General features: G+C 43.9%; 1 protein-coding gene across 1 annotated transcript in view; it reads right to left on the bottom strand.

Moving 5' to 3' along the window:
* Positions 1-23752, bottom strand: part of DOHH (deoxyhypusine hydroxylase) — a 38328-nt gene that overhangs the window by 5882 nt on the left and 8694 nt on the right. Inside the window, exon 3 of the mRNA XM_073686296.1 lies at positions 16687-16924. Coding sequence (XP_073542397.1) covers positions 16687-16924 — 238 coding nt within the window. The remainder of the gene's footprint in view (positions 1-16686; positions 16925-23752) is intronic.

The raw sequence follows: 23752 nt of genomic DNA, 5'->3' as shown, positions 1-23752 counted from the left end.
AAAATCCTGTTAGTGGTAAGTAACCAAGTCTCTCGATCACCCACGACAGCACCACGAGAGAATTACAGAGAAATAAGAATTCAGGGAGGGACCACAGCCTGCAGAACCTCTCTCCCAAAGGCGAGGTAGGAAGAGGAAATCATATCCAGTCTATAATGCTTATAGAAATAGGAAGGAGAAAACTAGGTTGCCGCCTTACAAATCTGCTCGATTGAAGCATCCCAGAAGCCTTTAAACCTTCTGGAACAGTTTTGCCACTTGCTGAGTAAGCTAAAGAAGTGGCCTCCCTAATCCACCTAGCTATTGTGCACTTTGAAACCTTAAGTACTTTCCTGGGTCCCTGGAAGAACACAAATAATGAACCATCCCTCCTCCAAGCTTCCATATCTAAAAGGTATCTAACCAGACATCTTAAAACATCTGGAATATGAAGTCCTTCTTTATGATTTTTTGGCCTAGAGCAAAAAAGAAAGAAAATCTACCTCCTGTGATCTATGAAATCGGGAACCTACCTTAGGTAGGTAGGCTGGATCAGGCTTCAAAATGACTCTGACTTTTAAGATTTGCTTAAATGGTGGACCTACAGAAAGGGCCTGAAGGTCACTGACCCTGTGAGCAGATGTTAAAGCTACTACGAGGGCAGCTTTACGAGAAAGAAACTTAAGTGACACGGAGTCTATAGGTTCAAATGGTACACAAGTCATGGCTGATGGGACCAGAATTAAATCCTAATGGCGCCAACTGCTCTCTCAAAACTTAGATGAAGCTTTAATAAATCTCAAAACCCAATGATTTCTTGCCAAGTCATAATTATACATAGTCCCCAGAGCAGACATCTGGACTTTAAGGGTACTGGAGGACAGGCCTAGTTCACAACCTTTTTGCAAGAACTCCCAAATAAGACTAACTGGTACCCCATCCACTATTTTTGACCCAGAAGTGGTTAAAAATTTCCTACAAGTTCTAGCATAGATTTTTGTAGTAGCAGCTTTTCTACTCTGAAGGGTGGAAATAAGATTAGGAGAAAAACCCTTTACACTTAACAGCATCTTCTCAAAATTCCACACAGTTAAATGTCGATTGGCTGCTTGTGGATGGTGCACCGGCCCCTATGAAAGATTCAGTATCTCCAGAAGCACCAACAGTTCGGTGACTAACATTATACTTAACCATGATCTTCTGGGCCAAAAGGGAGCCATCAGAATAATTCTTGCCCTGTCCTCTCTGATATTCCTTATAACTAATGGGATTAGGGCCACTGGTGGAAAGGGGTACACCAGGTCGTAATCCCACGGGATCAGGAAGGCATCTACCACTTGGGACTCTCCCTGGGATTCAGAAAACAGAATCTTCTCACTTGTCTGTTCAGTCTGTTGGTAAATAGTACAAATGTGGGGCCTCCCAGACATAGATCTATCTGGCTGAAGACTGACTGATTTCGCTCCTACTCCCCTTATCTTAGTTGATTGCAGCTTAGGAAGTCTACTTTGATGGCATCTTTCCTTTTCTATGAAGGGTCGTCAAAGAAAGGAGGAGATGACATCAGCTAGTTGTAAGCGATCTGCCACCTCCATCAAGCGTCTGGATCAGGTTCCCCCCTGGCGATTTATATATGCCGCCGACACCGGATTGTCTGAGAGGATCTTGACATGGTGACCCTGTAAGGATACAAGGAGTCTCCTTACTGCAACTTCTACTGCTAGCAATTCTTTAGAGTTTGATAAAAACCTGCTCTTTTGTTACCTGTCCAGACCCTCTGGACCATTATCTTCTCTAGATGAGCTTCCCACCCTCTGGGGCTTGCATCTGTGGTGACTACACGCATAACTCTGTTCACCCAGGGAACCCCCTTGGACAGGTTCCATACATTTAGAATGGAGGGACTGCATTGTCCTTAGGGATATAGTCATCCTCCCTTCCAAGTGCCTTTAAAAGGGAGATATCGTTTTTCTAGGACATCCTATTGTAAGACCCTGGAATGGAACTGGCCCCACAGTACTGCCGGAATGCATGAGGTTAAAGAACCCAGGAGGGACATTCTTCTACTGAGGGACATGGTGGGGGACTTCAAAGCTTGCAATATTTGATTCTGAATTTTTTCCATCTTTTCCACCGGGAGTCAACACTACTGAACCTCCGAGTCAAATAAGCTCTTGTACTTTTCGGGGCTCTAACCTTGACTTTTTTTTAGATTTGATAGCCAGCCCAAGTTCTTTAAAAAAGGTAGACAGCGATTACCTTTGTGAAGACTCAAGGAGCTATCACTAAGACAAGTGAAGGGGCCTGAACTGAAAAATGATTGACTACCCCCGCTATGCTATCGCCATCCTGAGGAACTTCTGGTGTTCTATGTGTAGGGGCACATGATAGTAAGCATCTTTCAGATCCAAGACTGCCAAGAAACAATCTGGGAAGAGCATCTTTATGGTTGACCTCAGATTCCATCTTGAATGATTAAATCGTCAAGAATTTGTTAAAGCCATTCAAATTTATTGTAATCTTGAAAGATCAGTCTGCTTTTTTTTTTTTTATTAAAAAAAAAAGAGGAGTAAGACCAGTCCCCCGCTTTCCGACACAGGAATGTCCTGGACAGCCTTCTGTATCAGGTCTAAGACTTTGGCTTCAAGGGCAAGTTGTTCTCTCAGCAAAGTCCGAAAGGGAGTCAAAACGAACTTCCTATGCAGGACTGACTGGAACTCTAGATTTAACCCTGTTTTTACCAGGCTGAGAATTCAGCTGCTTCAGGATATTCTCTCTCAGGCAGGAAAGAAGGAGGAGAGCTTCTCTTCTACCTGGAAACAGAAGTCACTAGCCCGATTTCTTAGCAGCCTGGGAGGAGGTTCCAAAGATAAAGCCTCTACCTTTTTATCTCCGGTCCTCCCATCCATCTTGATCTGAGGGGCTTCCGCTGGATAAATCTTCTCTTCCAAAAAGGACAGTTTGTAGGCCGGGATGGGCAAATTAGGGAATCCTTTGACATCCCCAGCTTTCTCCAGAATCTCAAAGGCTGGGACTTGGAATGGCACACAACCTTACTCTGGCCTGAATATCCACCGGCCAGCTCTTCAACCACAAAGCCCCACAGGCCACGTTCGAAAGTGCTGCTGATCTTGCAGTTAGTCGAAGAGTCAGCCAAAGAATCTGATAGAAATGCTGCTGCTCCCCACATGAGTGGGATGGAGGCTAAAATATTATCCATCACCTGGGATTCTAGGCAATCTAACCAGATTAAAGATCTAGCAGTACATGTTGTTGCCACCGCTGATTTTAGGGCTCCGGCTGATGTTTCCCCAAGTATTCCTGAGAAAAATGCCTGTTTCTGTCCAAGGGATCCCTTGGCATCCACATAAAGGGGAGGGTAGACTTTTTTAGATGTCTTTTTAATGGCCACATCAAGCTTAGGAGCCTTATCCAAATGGACGAAGAAGCCTCAATAAAAGGATACTTAAACAATGGGAGAAGAGAGCCTCTTCTCTCGTTTCTTTTGGACTAGTGCCTGGATCTTTTGATTTAAAGGAAATATTCTACGTCTTCTCTGATCTAGACGCCCAAACATAATATTTCATACAGACCTCTCAGGTTTTGAATTAACTATCCCCATTGTGGCTCTGACCGCTTTTACCAGTTTATCAGTATCTTCTAATGGGAAACAGTGACACCCTGTATTGCTGTCTGATGAAGAAGCAGACAAGGAGGAATCTGAGGAGTCTTCATCACTATCTGACCTTCTAGAAGCGTCTGACACTCTGGATAACTGCTTAGCTCTTCTATCATGCTTTTCCTTCTGATGCTCTGAGTGAGGCATCTCAGAGATTCTTTAACTTCTGTCCTGATGATGGACCTTAGATCAGTGGCGAAGTTAGGGGCCTCTTCTGCTAAAGTCTGTTCTATACAGGCCTGGCAAAGTCTTTTCTGATAGGAATCTGGCTACAACATTTTACAAAGCACATTCCTTGTGCTTAGATTTTGCCACACATTTCTTTCCATGGCAATAAATGACCAGATAAAAAAAAACCTCATTACCAAGTGAATTTTCACAAAGATCACTTACCACTCTGAGGCAATCAAATGATAACAGATTAAGAGGACGACATGTATCAACTGATAGACCGTCTCTGGAGCCTGAGGAATCATCCACCTTATTGGAGCTCCGCTGACTTGCAGCACTCAGTCTCTCACCGAAGCGAATGCTGCAGGGACAACGCCACACCACCTGCTCCTGGGACTTCCCATCATGCTGCTGAGGCACATGCTGCTGCTCAGTGTCAGGCTTCATCTTCCTGGAGGGAACAGCTGGAGCATAGAAAGTGCCCATCCGTCGGTCATACCACAACTAAACGCGGGACCTGCACTACAACCCGCCCCTCCAGGCAATTTTCGGGCCACATGGCTCTTGCAAGTCAATCCGGTTCGCCTCCTGGCATGCACGTCATCTGAGAGCGCCTCCCGGCGCAAGCATGTGCAGATCGAGCAGCGCAGAAGCTGGAAATCACCGCCAGCGTGATGCCTCTTACATAAGCCAGAACACGATTGAAAGTCCCCATGGACCCACCATGGCGCTTCCAGGGACCCTGCACTGGCCGAGGCAGGGAAGAGATTGCAGCCCGAGCCGACCGGCCAGGCCTGGGAAAGAATCAAATCTTCAATCTTCAGGTACGAAGACTCTGCTAACAGGTTCCCCCGTCAAGGACCGGAAACCAACTGATGTGAGGGAAAGGTACTGTCATTTATATCCCATGTAGGTTTCATGTCCTTGAAGGGCGGATCCCCTCTCTTGTGGTGCTGTCATGGATGATCGGGTAAAATCAAATTTTTACTACAAAAAAAAAAAAATGTTCTTTTAGCTTCAAATTTTGCATTTTCACAAGGGTAACACGAGCAAAATGGACCAATTTGTTGTACAATTTACCGGAGTACACAGATACCTCATATGTGGTCGAAAAGTACTTTTGAGGCACAATGCAAAGCTCAGAAGGGAAAAAGAGGCAAACTGGAGTTTAGATTTTGCTGAAATGGCTTGAGGGTGGCATGTCACATTGGAAGAGCCCCTAAGGTTCCAGAACAGCAGAACCCCCATAAGTGACATTTTACAAACTACACCTCTCAATGATTTTTATCTAAGGGTGCTTTCATATAGCGATTGCGTTCTGTGTCCCCGTTGAGGAATACGTCCAAAGTCCCCCGCAAAACGGGGTCCATACATAGATGCCAACCATAGGCTGTAATGATGCAGACAGAGCGAACGTGTGCTCTGACGTGCAATCATTTATTGAAGTATCCACGTACTGGAGGCGGACACTCAGACGTAGTAGACTGCACCTGGGTGTCCACCTCCAGTAGGCAAACACACCTGAAAATGATGCACGACAGAGAACACGTTCGCCTAGTCTGCATCATTACAGTCTATGGCCCCGTCGGTACATACACTTGGACCCAGTTTTGAGGGGGATTTCGAACGTATGCCCAGACGGGGACACAGAACGCAATGTGAAAGCACCCTAAGGGTACACTGATCATATGGACATCACAAAATTTTATATTGTTGGGCAGTGAAGAAAAAAGAATTACATTTTTACCACAAAAATTTTGCTTTAGCCCCAGATTTTACATTTTCACAAGGGGAAACGGGTAAAAATGGCACCTAAATTTGTCAGACAATTTCTGATGAACGTGGAAATACCCCATATGTAGCTGTAAAGTACTGCTTCACCACACGGCAAGACTCTGTAGGAGCGGAGTGCCATTTGCCTCCTGGAGCGCAGATTTTCCTAGAATAGTTTGCAGACTCCATATACAGAGCCGCTTAGTGCTAAAAAAAGAACACCCCCCTCCAGTGACCCCATTTTGGAAATTATACCCCTTTGGGAATTTATATACAGATGAAGTCATGATTTGACTCCATGGGTGTTTTCCAGAAACAAGCAGCAGTGGATGTTGCTGAGTGAAAATTGCAAATCTGCTATTGTAGTGCCTGTACATTGTAGTGCCCAGCTTGTGGTTCGGGAGACACGCATCTGTAAATTAGGCGGGCTCTTAACGCTGCAGAAATGCCAAACATGTGGATGCTAAATGTGGTTTAGGCACACTCTGGGGCTCAGAAGGAAGGTGGATATTTGGATTTGGGAGTGCAGAATTATCTGGATTTCTTTGGGGGGGGGGGGGGTGAAGAGCCATAGCGCTTTTCCAGGGCCTTTGTACTACCAGCTAATGTGAAAGCCCCCTATATTTCCGTTAACAGATGACAGACCTGAGTGAGGACTTGCTTTTTTTTGTGGATTGATTTGAAGCGGTTATTGGGAACACATTTATCCTGTGCTCTACGCTGAGCACTTACATCGGGGTTTCCATCTAAATCTCCAAATGACAATTCAGATGAAACCCCCGAGGGATCCAATCATTATAACGAGGCAGCAGGGTTACTCTAGACTACGCCTGGCCTCTGTTCAGCGATGGCCACATTTTTTGTGCACCTCTGAAAAAGGACAACGGAACTTTTATCCACGCCTAGAAAGACGGACACCAGTGGATCATAGTCCAGGCAACGTCCAAAGTGACTCCATCTGCCTCATATGGAATCTTCAGCAGGGGGATTCCGTTTGAATCACGCATTTCTGAGATTTACACAGAAACCCCGGTGTAAGTGCTCAGCACAGAGTGCAGGATAAATGTGAGTGGAGCCTTACTGCAATCTCTTGGGAGGCAGTATGAACAAATCAACAGCAGGTGAAGAATTGGTTTTATTATTTTTTATGCTATTCCTCGTGCGGAATAAGTGAGGAGACAATTTTATTCTTTGGGTCGGTGGGATTACAGTGATACCAGATTTATTTGCGTGTTTTTTGTTTGGCTGCTATCACACACTAAAAAGGCGTTTTTTCTTTTTGCATCGCCATATTTTGATAGCTATAATTTTTCCATATTTCAGCCGACAGTTATGGGAGGGCTTGTTTTTTTTTGCAGGACGAGTTGCCGTTTTTATTGGTACCATTTTCAGGCACATGACATTATTTGATTGCTTTCTATTCCGATTATTGGAAGCCAGAATAATGTTGAGCAATACCTTCCGATATCGGGAAATATCGGATCGGATCGATACCCAAAAAATAAATATCGGATATCGCCGATTCAGATACCGGAAACCAATGCAAGTCAATGGGACACAAATATCGGAATGAAAATAAACCCTTTCTTTCCTTGTAGGTTAATTCTACATGAAGGAAAACAACTAAGAATAATGTAGAATGTATTGGGGGAGGTGGGGGAGACAATAAAGGCATAGAGGTTTAGCCCAATCAAATGGAATAGCAGGAATTAATATTTTTTTTTTAAGACGTTCTGAGTTAAGGAAATATTGACTATGTTAAGTTTTTTTATATTTTGTCAGATATTTATGTTTCACTACTTCCATGCTCTTCACCTTTACTTCTCCCACACTTTCTCCATCATCCTCAGCATCAACTTCTTCTTCACCTTCTTCTTCGTATTATTTTTTTTTTTTACATTCTTCATATTCTTCTTATTCAACTATTATTCTTCTTCATATTCTACTTCTTCATCATATTCTTATTTGTGACAGGCATTCCTGTAGTTGTTATCTATAAAAGTTTGAAGATTACACCTTTCGTTCTGCCTGTCACAACAGGATTTGTCCGCGTTCAGTTTGGCCTGCAGCAGCAGGTCTTTTCCAGGGGCACCATGAGAAGGAACGGACTCACCCCCATACACTGCTTAGTCTTCTTCTGCTTATAATTTAGATAATATCTTTTGCTCTGATTTTTAGTCTTATGCTTAATGTTCTTCTGCTTCTTGGTTTTCTGTCTCTTGTTCTTCTGTATCTTGGTGGTTGTCTTCTTGTTCTTTGTCCTCTTGGACATCTTCTTCAGGGTCATCTTCTTGGTCTTCTTCGGGGTGGTCTTCAGGGTCGTCGTCTTCTTCGGGGTGGTCTTCAGGGTCGTCGTCCGGGAGATCCAGAGTGATTACGAAAAACTATTTCAAAAAGCTTGAACTTGGAAATGTAGCAGAAGGTACAAGAAGGCTGAGGAACTGCCTAGAACCAGCTGACAGTACTGGAACCCGGATGGGTAGCAGAAGGTACAACAGCAAATGGAACTACCGAGGACCAGCTGACTGTACTGGAACCCGGATGGGTAGCAGAAGGTACAAGAGCAAATGGAACTACCGAGGACCAGCTGATGGTACAAGAGCAAATGGAACTACCGAGGACCAGCTGATGGTACAAGAGCAAATGGAACTACCGAGGACCAGCTGATGGTACTGGAACCCGGTTACTAAGCAGGAGGTACCTGTGCCAGAAAGCACTACCAAGGACCAGCAGACGTTGGTGGAACTTGGATACCGAGAAGGAGGCACCTAAGCCAAAGGCACTGCCGAGAACCAGCTGACGGTACTGGAACCCGGATGGGTAGCAGAAGGTACACATGAAAAAAAAAGGTTGCAAGGCCGTGAGCCGGCCTGAGTTACCGAAACCCACAGTCCTACAGGGGGTGCTTGTCCTCTTGGCACTATGGAACCAGCCTTCATTGCCAGATCCCGCAGCCCACATAGGAGTCACCTAAACCTACCGCAACATGACAGGACAACGTATTGGAGGCAAAGTGACGTTGACACTACCCGGAAACAGCTGGCGTGCTAGAACCAGGCTGGGCAGGAGGGAGTACCCGTGGCAAAGACACTGCCGGGAAACAGCTGGCGGGGCTGTAACCCAGGGTAAATACTGAAAAAAAAGAGTGTAGCCAGAGGTGTAATTGGAGCAAGTTTTAAATCTGTAGTAGTAGTGAGAATATGGACAGAGCAGGAGAATTTGCCGGACACACAGCTGGGGATCAGCTGACGTTACTGAACCCCAACAACACTGGACCAAGTGTTGACTGTGCAGACAGCACTTCTGAGCAGCAACTGGCGGTGTTGGAGCCCAGGGATTACAGTTCAGGTGGTAGAAACATGAACACAACAGGAGACCTGGATACTGTTGCCAACCAATTATTTATTCTGGAAGAGGACTGGCAAATTCATGCGAGATCCAGGCCTTGTTCATTTTCAGAAAAGTAAGCCGGTCAATGTTATCGGAGGATAGTCGCATGCGACGGTCTGTTAGTACACCACCTGCGGCACTAAAGACGCGTTCCAATAATACACTAGCAGCAGGGCAAGCCAGCACCTCCAATGCATACTGGCCAAGCTCTTGCCATGTATCCATCTTAGAGACCCAAAACTTGAAAGGGGAAGAGCCGTCTGGGAGTACACTGAGAGGGCAAGACATGTAGTCTGTCACCATCTGACGGAAACGTTGCCTCCTGCTGACTGGAGCCGTCTGTGATGGTGTAGACATTTGTGGCGGGGGACACAAAACTTTGCCACATTTGGGCCATACTGGTCTTGCCTTGTGCTGAGGCCATGCTTCTGCTCCCTTTTTTGTGCAGAGCTTCCTCCACTGCCTCGACGCACTGAGATGCTTTGTAAAGCACTAGTAGCACTCTCGGGTGGAATGGAGAACATGATGGAATGCACCAGTGCGTCTTGGTACTCCCGCATTTTACGCTCCCGGTTCAACGGTGTTATGAGGCTTTGTAAGTTGTCCCGGTAGCGAGGATCTAGGAGGGTGGACACCCAATAATCAGCCGTGTTGAGAATGTGGGCGATGCGGCGGTCGTTTCTCAGGCACTGCAGCATGAAATCAACCATGTGCTGCAGACTGCCAACTGGCCAAGAAATGCGGTCCCCTGCTTGAGGCGTGATCTCTGCCTGCTCTGCATCATCCCACCCTCGCTCTAGATACGGACTACTAGAGCATTGTGTACCTCCCTCCTCTGGACAGATGTCTTCCTCCTCCATTGACTCCTCCTCATCAAGTGTCCCCTGCCTAGGCCTTTGTGAGGAACCACGTTGCGCAGACTGTACAGAAGCAGATGGCATTTGAGACTCCTCATCCTCCACCTCTTCCAAAACCTCCTTAGTGCTTGCAGTGTTTTTTCAAGCAGGCAGATAAGGGGGATAGTCATCCTGACTAGTGCATCATCTGCACTCGCCATCCGCGTGGAATTATCGAAGGCACGCAAAACGTGGCAAATGTCCTTCATAGAGGCCCACTCAGTGGTGGTGAAGTGTGAACGGCGCGCACTGCGACTTCTTTGCGCCTGCTGCAGCTGGTACTCCATTACTGCTGCCTGCTGCTCACACAACCTCTCCAACATACAGTACAGACCAAAAGTTTGGACACGCCTTCTCATTTAAAGATTTTTCTGTATTTTCATGACTATGAAAATTGTACATTCACACTGAAGGCATCAAAACTATGAATTAACACATGTGGAATTATATACTTAACAAAAAAGTGTGAAAAAACTGAGAATATGTCTTATATTCTAGGTTCTTCAAAGTAGCCACCTTTTGCTTTGATGACTGCTTTGCACACTCTTGGCATTCTCTTGATGAGCCTCAAGAGGTAGTCACCGGAAATGATCTTCCAACAATCTTGAAGGAGTTCCCCGAGATGCTTTGCACTTGTTGGCCCTTTTGCCTTCACTCTGCGGTCCAGCTCACCCCAAACCATCTCGATTGGGTTCAGGTCTGGTGACTGTGGAGGCCATCTGGCGTAGCACCCCATCACTCTCCTTCATGGTCAAATAGCCCTTACACAGCCTGGAGGTGTGTTTGGGGTCATTGTCCTGTTGAGAAATAAATTATGGTCCAACTAAACACAAACCGGATGGAATAGCATGCCGCTGAAAGATGCTGTGGTAGCTATGCTGGTTCAGTATGCCATCAATTTTGAATAAATCCCCAACAGTGTCACCAGCAAAGCACCCCCACACCATCACACCTCCTCCTCCATGCTTCACGGTGGGAACCAGGCGTGTAGAGTCCATCCGTTCACCTTTTCTGCGTCGCACAAAGACACAGTGGTTGGAACCAAAGATCTCACATTTGGACTCATCAGACCAAAGCACAGATTTCTACTGGTCTAATGTCCATTCCTTGTGTTCTTTAGCCCAAACAAGTCTCTTCTGCTTGTTGCCAGTCCTTAGCAGTGGTTTCCTAGCAGCTATTTTACCATGAAGGCCTGCTGCACAAAGTCTCCTCTTAACAGTTGTTGAAGAGATGGGTCTGCTGCTAGAACTCGGTGTGGCATTGACCTGGTCTCTAATCTGAGCTGCGATTTCTGAGGCTGGTGACTCGGATAAACTTATCCTCAGAAGCAGAGGTGACTCTTGGTCTTCCTTTCCTGGGGCGGTTCTCATGTGAGCCAGTTTCTTTGTAGCGCTTGATGGTTTTTGCAACTGCACTTGGTGACACTTTCAAAGTTTGCCCAATTTTACGCACTGACTGACCTTCATTTCTTAAAGTAATGATGGCCACTCCTTTTTCTTTACTTAGAATTTGTATTATGGCAGGAAAAAAGCAGCTAACAGTCTATTCAGTAGGACTATCATCTGTGTATCCACCTGACTTCTGCACAACACAACTGATGGTCCCAACCCCATTTAGAAGGCAAGAAATCCCACTTCTTAAACCTGACAGGGCACACCTGTGAAGTGAAAACCATTTCCGGTGACTACGTCTTGAAGCTCATCAAGAGAATGCCAAGAGTGTGCAAAGCAGTCATCAAAGCAAAAGGTGGCTACTTTGAAGAACCTCGAATATAAGACATATTTTCAGTTGTTTCACACTTTTTTGTTAAGTATATAATTCCACATGTGTTAATTCATAGTTTTGATGCCTTCAGTGTGAATGTACAATTTTCATAGTCATGAAAATACAGAAAAATCTTTAAATGAGAAGGTGTGTCCAAACTTTCAGTCTGTACTGTATGTAACGTTGAATTCCACCTGGTGGGTAGGTCACATATGATGCGATGTTCCGGAAGACGTAATCGGCGCGGCAGAGCTGCAATGCGCGATCTTGCGTTGCTGGAACGCCGCAAGTGAGCGCACTCTATGCGGACCTTGTGCAGCAGTGCATCAAGATCCGGATAGTCCCTCAGAAAACTCTGCACAACCAAGTTGAGCACATGTGCCAGACATGGGATGTGAGTGAGGTTGCCTAGGCCCAGAGCTGCCACCAGATTTCGGCCATTGTTGCACACTACCATGCCTGGCTGGAGATTCGCTGGCACAAACCACACGTCGCTCTGCTGCTTGATGGCATTCCAGAGCTACTGCGCTGTGTGGCAGGTAACCGCTCACGGGTCGATGTGGAGGTAGACCGTGACGGCTCCTGCAGCGCTGATTCAGAGGAACTGGAGTATGAGGAGGAGTCAATGTGTACAGACTGGATTCCTGCAATCCTTGGAGTTGGCAGAACACGTACAGCGCCACTCAAGATCTGTACCCGGCTCCACAACATTTACCCAATGAGCAGTGAGGGAAAGGTATCGTCCTTGTCCATGCTTACTGGTCCACGCATCGGTGGTCAGGTGGACCTTGCTACTGACGGTGTTTTGTAGCGCATGTTTAATTTTTCCCTCCACATGCTGTTGCAGGGCAGGGACGGCTTGCCTGCTGAAATAAAAGCGGCTGGGCACGTTGTATTGTGGGACTGCCAATGCCATAAAGTTATGGAATGTGTCAGTCTCCACCAGCCTGAATGATAGCATTTCAAGGGCCAGTAGTTTAGCAATGCCAGCATTCAGAGCCTGTGCTCGGGGGTGGTTTGCCGAGTATGGGCGCCTTTTCTCCCATGCCTGTGCTAACGATGGCTGTAGACTGGCCTGGGAGTGTGAGGATGACAGGGAACGTGGTGCTGTGGGTGGAATGACACTGTCTCTGTACAACAGTGCCAGAGGTTCTTCCATGGCGATCTTGTGAGGAAGCCGAACCAGCTGTGTGTGAGCTGGAGGAAGAGGCTACAACACGAGCTGAAGAGGTGGTAGGTGGAGCTGTAGGTTGGCCTAGGTCTTCAGTGTGTCTTTGTAACTCCACCACGTGCTTGGTCTGCACATGTTTCCACAGCGGCGGCTTTTATAGTGCATCATGACATAATTTCAGCAGCCAATCACAGCCATGCCATTAGTTAACATGCCTAACAGGATGTGCCCACACTTCTTAGGATCCTCATTGGCTGAATAAAATGAAACTGGCTCATTGCATTATGGGAACTTCCGATTCCGGTATCCGATATTCTAAAAGTATCGGAACCAAGTATCGGAATTCCGATACTGAAATATCGGGTATCGGCCGATATTCGCGGTATCAGAATGCTCAACACTAAGCCAGAACAAAAAAAAAACAAAAACAGAAATTCAATTGTTTTTTTTATGCCGTTCCACGTGTGATAAAATTGATAAGGTAGCTTTATTGTTCGGGTCAGTAAGATAACAGCGATACTACATTTATATAATTTTTTGATGTCTAGGTGCTTTTACACACAAAAAAAAAACAACAACCTATTTTACAGAAAAAAAAATAATTGTTTCTGCATCACTTTATTATGAGAACTATATATTTTGTTTTTCCGCTGATGGAGCTGTGTGACGGCTTGCTTTTTGTAGGTCAAGATGATATTTTCATTAATCTTTTTGACTGCGTTTTATTGCACTTTTTGTTCGGTGGTATGATTAAAAAGCAGTTTTTCACCTCGTTTATTTATTTATTTTTTAACGCAATTCACTGAAGGGGTTAACTAGTGGGACAGTTTTAAAGGTCAGGTTGTTCAGGACGTGGCAATACTAAATGTGTGTACTTTTTTCCCCCCATGAAAATACTTATTTATGGGTACAATATAAAGATTTTTTAAACTTATTTTTAAAATTTTTTTCCACTTTTTTACTTAGTCCCGCTATGCAACTTTTTGCAGTCTGAACGCTGTTATAAAGCATTGCAATGCTTTCTAAACTGTCAGTGTCACACTGACACACAAGCTTGTTAGACCATGCTCTGCACATGGTCTAACAAGCTTGCTAGCTCTGGTGACCCGGATGTCGTCATGATGACGTCAGGTCGCCATGGCATCATTCGGGCTCTCGCGATGACATCACGGGGGCGCCGATCGGAAGGGAGAGGGAGCTCCTTTCCTCTCCCTGCCATATACATGCTGTGATCGATATCGATCACAGCATTCAGGGAGTTAAACTGGCAGGAGCGGTGCAGGCACTGCTCTTGGAAGTGAGAGCTGTGTGTTCGATGAACACCCAGCGGTGCACAAAAATTGCCAGGACGTATCAATACGTCCAAGGTCGGGAAGTCCTTCCCAACCAGGACATATGGATATGTCTAAAGGTCAGGAAGAAGTTAAAAAGGTGGTGAAAAAATATTCAGAAATTTGTACTTTTTTTTTTTTTAACTACACACACACAGCTCAAAAAAATAAAGAAAACACTTAAACAACAGAATATAACTTCAAGTAAATCAAACTTCTGTGAAATCAAACTGTCCACTTAGGAAACAACACTGATTGACAATCAATTTCACATGCTGTTGTGTAAATGGAATAGACAATAGATGGAAATTATTGGCAATTATCAAGACACCCTCAATAAAATGAGTGGTTCTGCAGGTGGGGACCACAGACCACATCTCAGTACTAATGCTTTCTGGCTGATGTTTTGGTCACTTTTGAATGTTGGTTGTGCTTTCACACTCGTGGTAGCATGAGACGGACTCTACAACCCACAGAAGTTGCTCAGGTAGTGCAGCTCATCCAGGATGGCACATCAATGCGAGCTGTGGCAAGAAGGTTTGCTGTGTCTGTCAGCGTAGTGTCCAGAGGCTGGAGGCGCTACCAGGAGACAGGCCAGTACACCAGGAGACGTGGAGGGGGCCGTAGAAGGGCAACAACCCAGCAGCAGGACCGCTACCTCCGCCTTTGTGCAAGGAGGAACAGGAGGAGCACTGCCAGAGCCCTGCAAAATGACCTCCAGCAGGCCACAAATGTGCATATGTCTGCACAAATGGTTAGAAACCGACTCCATGAGGGTGGTATGAGGGCCCGAATGTCCACAGATAGGGGTTGTGCTCACAGCCCAACACCATGCAGGACACTTGGCATTTGCCACAGAACACCAGGATTGGCAAAGTCGCCACTGGCGCCCTGTGCTCTTCACAGATGAAAGCAGGTTCACACTGAGCACATGTGACAGACGTGACAGAGTCTGGAGACGCCGTGGAGAGCGATCTGCTGCCTGCAACATCCTTCAGCATGACCGGTTTGGCAGTAGGTCAGTAATGGTGTGGGGTGGCATTTCTTTGGAGGGCCACACAGCCCTCCATATGCTCGCCAGAGGTAGCCTGACGGCCATTAGGTACCGAGATGAGATCCTCAGACCCCTTGTGAGACCATATGCAGGTGCGGTTGGCCCTGGGTTCCTTCTAATGCAGGACAATGCCAGACCTCATGTGGCTGGAGTGTGTCAGCCGTTCCTGCAAGATGAAGGCATTGAAGCTATGGACTGGCCCGCCCGTTCCCCAGACCAGAATCCGATTGAGCACATCTGGGACATCATGTCTCGCTCCATCCACCAATGTCACGTTGCAGCACAGACTGTCCAGGAGTTAGCGGATGCTTTAGTCCAGGTCTTGAAAGAGATCCCACAGGAGACCATCCGCAACCTCATCAGGAGCATGCCCAGGCGTTGTAGGGAGGTCATACAGGCACGTGGAGGCCACACACAATACTGAGCCTCATTTTGACTTGTTTTAAGAACAATACATCAAAGTTGGATCAGCCTGTAGTGTGTTTTTCCACTTTAATTTTGGGGGTGACTCCAAATCCAGGCCTCCATTGGTTAATAAATTTGATTTCCATTAATGGTTTTTGCGTGATTTTGTTGTCAGCACATTCAACTTTGTACAGAACAAAGTATTCAATGAGAATATTTCATTCATTCAGATCTAGGATGTGTTACTTGAGTGTTCCCTTTATTTTTTTGAGCAGTGTGTAATATACATACATACATATCATACACTTGGGTTGCCATTTCCCCGAGACCCACTAAGTTTTAATTTTTTTGATCAATGGAGCTCTGTGAGTGCTTATTTTCTTTGCATGGTAAGCTGTCATTTTATAACAATTTTGGGAAAGATATTTTGATTGATTCTTACTATATATTTTTTTCCCCTGCAGAGTTAAAGCAACACCCCCTACCCTTTACCACCCCCCCCCCCCAAAAAAAATGCAATTCTAGAGTTTTGATTATTTTTCTCCTCATCATTATTACCGATTGTGTTGATATATTTTACATTTTAAATGGCTGGACTTTTACAGACGCAGTGATACCAAGTGTTTTTTATTATTATTTTTTTTAATGCAATATGAAAGAAGTCCGAGATGAATTTTTAAAAACTTAATTAATGGGTAACACAGGAGCACAGTCATGGCAGGTATGGGGCCTTCCTCAAACCCCCAGCTCCCATAGCAACATGACTGAAGGGTGCAGATTGTGTGAACAGCGAGCCCCTGGTTCGTGCACTTTAAATGCTGCTGTCAGATATTGACCATGGCATTTAAGTGGTTAACAGGAGTTCAGCTCCACTTTGTGCTCTGAAAGGCTAATTGCTGTGTAAAACAGTCTCACTTTCCGAGCTTGCAGCAAAAATAGGGACCCAACATATGATGAAATATTACATCAAATGTCGGAAAGGTGTTAGCTCCTCTTTTTATGCATGTTAAAATGGAAGCAAATAAAAAAAAAATATATATATATATTGCATTTTTTTTCCTGAAATGGCTTACCATCTATCAATGCCAGAACTGCATCCTTCCCTCCAATATTTCGTAGCGCAAACATGGCACGATAACGCTCAAATAGCTGCAAGTTGTCATCTAACAAGACAGCACGCAGTTTTGGTACATCTCTTTCCTCAGCAGGAGGAGCAGGATCCACGGACAAGAAAGGATTATCATCAGGGGCATCCGGGTTACTCTGAAGCCATTCTATCCTTTGAATGGCAAGCTGACAAGTCTCAGCAACCTAAAAGGGGGAAAAAAATTAATTAAATTACCGTACTTTTTTCAGATCCTAACTTCTGTTTCTCCTCAACGTAGCGCACGTCAGTAGTAATGAGCGGGCTCAGAAGCTGTAATACATAGCTGCCATTCGCCCATAACATCAATGAACAGCGTTAGCCATGATTGCAGCTGTTTAACCATTTATATGCCCCTGTCAATCACTGACATTCGGAATTTAAATAGCACAATCGCCATCAAATGTGCACACTGGCACCCAACAGAGGACCAATAGGTTACAATGGCAGCCGCGAACACCAGATGGTCCCTGATATTGGACATTTTGTAGGTGTAACGGGTCCCTGAAGTGTCATTTTCTTCAGAAAAGAAAAACAGCTTTTCTTGGGACAGTATGGAACTACCAGGATTATGGTGCAGACTTCAGTTAGTATCTTTTGCAAGACCTTCAAAATCAGAGGAATTGGTGGAAACTGTAGGCCATATGGAAATTGAATGCCAATTTAAGACATCTACTGCAGCCAGAAAGTCTCTGGGATTTAGGGAGAAAAGTAACTGTCTTGCAGTTTGACCTGGTGGCAAAGAGTTGTATTTGAGGGAGACCCCATCTTGACCTTAACTGACAAAATATCTTTGGCGATGGTCAATTCTTCTGGACCCAGACTCTCTACAGAACAGGAAGACTACTTGAGTTGTTAGAGAGACTTTGAGATTAACTGCAGATAGTGAGAGAAGCAAATATGCTGCTAAACAAAATATTCTGTTTGCGACAGACTGTAGTCAACTGTGTCTGGTTGTTCCCTGGTGAAGTATGATTTAGTGTCAATTATTGGCACTTTGGAGGGCCTTGCAAATTGCTGAATTGAAGACTCAGATAATGGGACCATCTTCCCTGAAGAGATAGCGGCACAGAATGTTATAACCAGCTCCATCTGTAGCATCAGTAGTGATAGAATAAACTTGATTCAGAAGTCAAAGAATGCCTCTGGAAATTCTGTTAGGATAACCCTTGTAACAACACAACATTTCTTCTTAATCACCCAGACATAAATCAGTAGGCTAGGATAAATACACTATTACCCTTATGTTGACTTTTGAATTTATGTGTATTTCTTTGGTTGGTCAAGAAGGACAGACTATTGTTTGTGTAAGCCTACATGCTGACACTTGAGCTGATATTTACTGCAACTTATGGTCTGTTATCTCTAGTGACAGGGACTGAGGGCCATGAAAAAATGATGTTTACTAAAATTCTGATTAAATATTGTACTAGGCCAGCTAGTTTGTTCATTTACAGAGCAGGGGAATACAAACTATGCAAATTGATTAAATGCTCAAACAAGGAGACATGAGCCCTGCACCTTCCCCCCTGACCTGTGAATGATGACCTGAGCCACAGATGTAAAAATAAAAAGGGATTTCTATCGTGCTGAAGGCGAATCAGAGAGACTCTTCAGGACAGCAACCAGAACACATGGCTCCATCAAGAGGAATACAGATCTGCTCCATTGAATATCACTGAACTTTTAGAGACATTATGAAGAAATCCAGGTTGGGACACCTTGCCACATATCTCACTGTTCTATTCCCGGCGGGCCAGCGGAAGGGTGAGATTCTGTAACTTGCACCATCTTGTGTATTTGCTGGGACTGTTCTATATGTTTATTGTCTGTTTGGTGGTTCAATAAAGTATTGCCACACTGTTTTATCATCAGCCTGTGTTGTCTGAGTAGTATTACGCCCACGGGAGACCCAGCGTCTCCATAACCCACTTCTCTGAGGAGGACTGAGTTGCTTTCCAGTTGAAAAGGATGAATCTTTGAAGAGTTATTATATGAAATTGGGCCAAGGCTACAGAAGATATGCAAGACATCATTCAGCACAAAACTGAAATTCGGAAGTGTCATATGACTTGCCACAAATCTTACTCCAGTCAGGGTATGCAAATGATAGTTATGAGCTAGACGAGCAGGCATAATCTGAACCCCATCCCAGCTTTTTTGGTGGAGTTGGGCGAAATTGTTGTGAACACGGCAAAAAATTCCAAAATGTTTGCAACTTTAAAAGTGTGTTACTCCAGATTTCTGGTATAAACACCATTAATGACCTTGTAGGGGGCATACAGAGTAGTATTTCAATATTTGCAGATGACACTAAACTCTGCAGGGTAATCAATACAGAGGAGGACAATTTTATATTACAGGAGGATCTATGTAAGCTAGAAGCTTGGGCTGATAAATGGTAAATGAGCTTTAATGGGGATAAATGTAAGGTAATGCACTTGGGCAGAGGAAATAAAATGTATAATTATAAGCTTAATTGTAAAACACTGGGCAAAACTAACTGAAAAAGACCTGGGTGTATTTGTGGACGACAAACTCACGTTTGGTGGCCAGTGTCAAGCAGCAGCAGCAAAGGCAAATAAAATAATGGGATGCATTAAAAGAGGCATAGATGCTTATGAGGAGAACATAATTTTACCTCTATACAAGTCATTAGTGCGACCACACTTAGAATACTGTGTACAGTTCTGGTCTCCGGTATATAAGAAAGACATAGCTGAACTAGAGAGGGTGCAGAGAAGAGCGACCAAGGTTATTAGAGGACTGGGGGGTCTGCAATACCAAGACAGGTTATTACACTTGGGGTTATTTACTGTGGAAAAAAGAAGGCTTAGGGGTGATCTTATTACAATGTACAAGTATATGAGGGGACAGTACAAAGACCTTTCTACTGATCTTTTTACTCTGAGGCCAGAGACGGGACAAGGGGGCATCTTCTATGTCTGTAGGAAAAAAGGTTTAATCATAATCACAGACGGGGATTCTTTACTGTAAGAGCAGTGAGACTATGGAACTCTCTGCCGCATGATGTTGTAATGAGTGATTCACTACTAAAATTTAAGAAGGGCATGGATGCCTTTCTTGAAAAGTATAATATTACAGGTTATAAATACTAGATTTCTTGATAGGGCGTTGATCCAAGGAACTAGTCTGATTGTCGTATGGAGTCAGGAAGGAATTTTTTTCCCCAATGTGGAGCTTAGTGTTTGCCACATGGGTTTTTTTTTGCCTTCCTCTGGATCAACATGTTAGGCTATGGGTTGAACTAGATGGACTTAGGTCCTCTTTAAGGTTGAAGGAAGACTATCACCTCCACACATTATTGTATATTACAGTAAGGAGACTGTAGATATAAATAAACATGAAATAAATTACCTTTGGAAGAATCACTTGCGTTATGAAATAAGAGAATCAGTTATGGGAGCGGCCATCTTGCGATTGGCAGCTCAGCGTGCTGTGTTCTGAGTCATGCCCCCAAAATTACAGGCTGGTTGCTAGGCAGCGCCTCTAGTCAGCAGCAGTGTAGTGACCCTAAGAGCTCATTTATCAAATGGTTGTAATATGAAGGGGGACAATCTATATAAAGGGGTCTCCTGTCTATATATACTGTGTGTAGAGCCAGAGAGAAGGCTACAGAGCAACTACAGAATGTATCACCCATTGCCGCTTATAAAAATCCACATTTACATCTCGTGACTAAAAATGGAGCAAGTTGAATAATAGAGTTGAAGCAGCGCTCCAGTGGAAATAAGTAAAAAAGGCCGAATTCATCAAGATCAGATGGGGGAATAAAGTCTGTATCACTTATTTTCATTGAAGTGCTGCTTCCATTCTATTTTTTCCTAATTTGAAGGTTTTTGGCTGGTTGCTGATATTTTTCCATATATCTCTCTATATCTATAGCATAAAAACGTCAGCCAGCACCCCGGTGTGGCGATGTTTCAGTTGCGAACAACCTTCATCACTGCACCGCAGCCGAAACGTCGCCACACCGGGCTAATAAAGTCCATATTTTATATATATATATATATATATATATATATATATATATATTTATATATATATATTTTTTTTTTTTTTAAAGAACTTTTGGAGGGATGCCTACCATTTTCTTGCTATACTGTCTATTTATGGATATCTTTTTGGGGGCCTTTCACCCGATATTTTGAAGATATGATGCTGTTCCAATTTTGACTCTCTTAGTGTTGAGCGAGTATGTTCTGTCCGACTATGCTTGGACCGAGCTCCGAGTATTTACAGCTGCTCGGTGATATGGTCGAATCGCTCCCGTGTGCATGATTTGCAACTGTTTGACAGCTTTATTACATGTGAGTAATGTCTATTTCTTACACATTCCTCACATGTATTAACGTTGTCAAACAGTTGCAAATCATGCACAACTTTATGTAACTGCACATTATGGTTGAGCCCCTCTGTCTATGCTTATATGTAGCACTCTCTTTTGCTATATATAGTAATATACCTGTGTAACAAATATACCTGAGATATATATTGTTGGTCTTCCAACAATCTTGAAGGAGTTCCCAGAGATGCTTAGCACTTGTTGGCCCTTTTGCCTTCACTCAGCAACGGTCAATGGAGCAGTTCTATATCTTTCCAGCTAGGGCTGTGGTCACTTAGGCTGTCATCCTGTAGTGTCTCTCTGAACAGACGCAGAGACCACCTTTTTATAGTTCACATTTGTCCTTTTAAGCCATCATTCACAGGTTAATGGTCAGGGATCGGGATATTAATTTACAATGCTCGAATATCCACAGCTCATCCCCCCAATGTTGGCTGACAAAAACCCTACAATGGTACTTCGCATATCTTAGCAAACATCCATTGTTCAGAGTCTCTGTACGGCAGACCATACGTTGTTGACATGACCGTGATGTCACCAAAGGTCCTGAAGCAGTCTGCACATGGAAAGCTACACTGATAAAGCCATTTAGTGTAGCTAGTGCTGTAGACGCTGGGGGCCCCTCCAAGGAAGTGGGGCCATTGGGAATTGCACAGTCTGCCCCCCCCTTATCCTAACGCCGGCCCTACTCCCCTTGAAACTCTGCCTGTGGCCGGGCTTCAAAGGAGACTGTGATTTTTGCTATATAGAGCCATGCTGGGACACTGGCATGGCTGCAAATAGCACAAGCATCCAGACAATCGGCTTCAAGTCCATTAAGAGGACTAATAAGAACAGTGAAAAAAAAAACAAAAAAAACCCACAACTTTAAAATCACCCCTCTTTTGACCCATTAAATACACATGTGTGCTATCACGGTGTTCAGAAAAGTCCAATCAAAATATAAGAATAATTAACTCAATCGGTAAACACCGTAAACAGGAAAAAAACAAAAACTTAAGAACGCCCAATTTTTTTTTTTTTCTGTCTTCTGCAATACCACAAAAATACTGGTACAAGTGATCAAAAACTTCATGCCTATCCCAAAATGGTCTCAATTTAAACGTAGTCTTGCCCAGCAAAAAATAAGCTTGAACACAGCTTCATTAAAGGAAAGGTGAAAGTGTTACGGGTCTCGTAAAATGGCAACAGAACCCTACATTTTTTTTTTTCCAAAAGGTCTGAATTTTTTATCACCACTAAAATAAAAAAACTGGACATGTTTGGTATTGTCGTAATTGTATTGATGAGGAGAATCATATTACCAGGTCAATTTTACCACAAAATGTACACCACAAAAACAATTCCCAAAAATCGTGTTTTTTTCCCCCCAATTTCTCCCCATTTTGAATTTTTTTTCCCCGTTTTCCAGTACTCTATGTGGTAAAATAAATGGTGTCATTCAAACATACAACTTGTCCCGCAAAAAAAACAAGCCCTCACATGTCTATTTGGACAGAAAAATAAAATGGTTATGGCTCTGGGAAGAAGAGGCGGAAAAAACGAAAATGCAAAAATGGAAATTGGCAAGGGGTTAAGGCTATGTTCCCACATGTGTTTTTTTCAGTCAGAAATCTGCAGCAAAACTGATCTCTGGCAGGAAATCACCTGCGTCAAATTTGCAGGTTTTGCTGTGTTTTTTTCACTGTCCTCCTGTCTCTATTTACGCATGTACATAAAATTCTGTGAAAAAGAGAACCCCATTCTATTTTGCCATCAAAAAAGTTGAAAAAAAAATGATAAAAAAAAAAACAAAAAAAACCAAAAAAAACGTACCAGCGTTTTTTGGTGCTTTTCAAAAGCTTTTGATACGGCTCCACACAAAAGGTTGATACATAAAATGAGAACAATGGGGATAGGTGAAAATATATGTATGTGGGTTAAGAATTGGCTCAGTGATAGGAAACAAAGAGTGGTTATTAATGGAAAACACTCAGACTGGGTCTCAGTTAACAGTGGGGTACCACAGGGGTCAGTATTGGGCCCCCTTCTTTTTAACATATTTATTAATGACCTTGTAGGGGGCATACAGAGTAATATTTCAATATTTGCAGATGATACTAAACTCTGCAGGGTAATCAATACAGAGGAGGACAATTTTATATTACAGGAAGATCTATGTAAACTAGAAGCTTGTGCTGATAAATGGTAAATGAGCTTTAATGGGGATAAGTGTAAGGTAATGCACTTGGGCAGAGGAAATAAAATGTATAATTATATGCTTAATTGTAAAACAATGGGCAAAACTGTAACTGAAAAAGACCTGGGTGTATTGGTGGACGACAAGCTCATGTTTAGTGGCCAGTGTCAGGCAGCTGCTGCAAAGGCAAATAAAATAATGGGATGCATTAAAAGAGGCATAGATGCTCATGAGGAGAACATAATTTTACCTCTATACAAGTCATTAGTGCGACCACACTTAGAATACTGTGCACAGTTTTGGTCTCCGGTGTGTAAGAAAGACATAGCTAAACTAGAGAGGGTTCAGAGAAGAGCGACCAATGTTATTAGAGGACTGGGGGAACTGCAATACCAAGACAGGTTATTACACTTGGGGTTATTTACTGTGGAAAAAAGAAGGCTTAGGGGT

This window comes from Phyllobates terribilis, unplaced genomic scaffold (assembly GCF_046119375.1).
Source record: "Phyllobates terribilis strain yellow unplaced genomic scaffold, ASM4611937v1 Scaffold_1__5_contigs__length_1240528914, whole genome shotgun sequence".
Taxonomy (NCBI): Eukaryota; Metazoa; Chordata; class Amphibia; order Anura; family Dendrobatidae; genus Phyllobates; species Phyllobates terribilis.
This window is presented reverse-complemented; position numbering and strand designations above follow the sequence as displayed.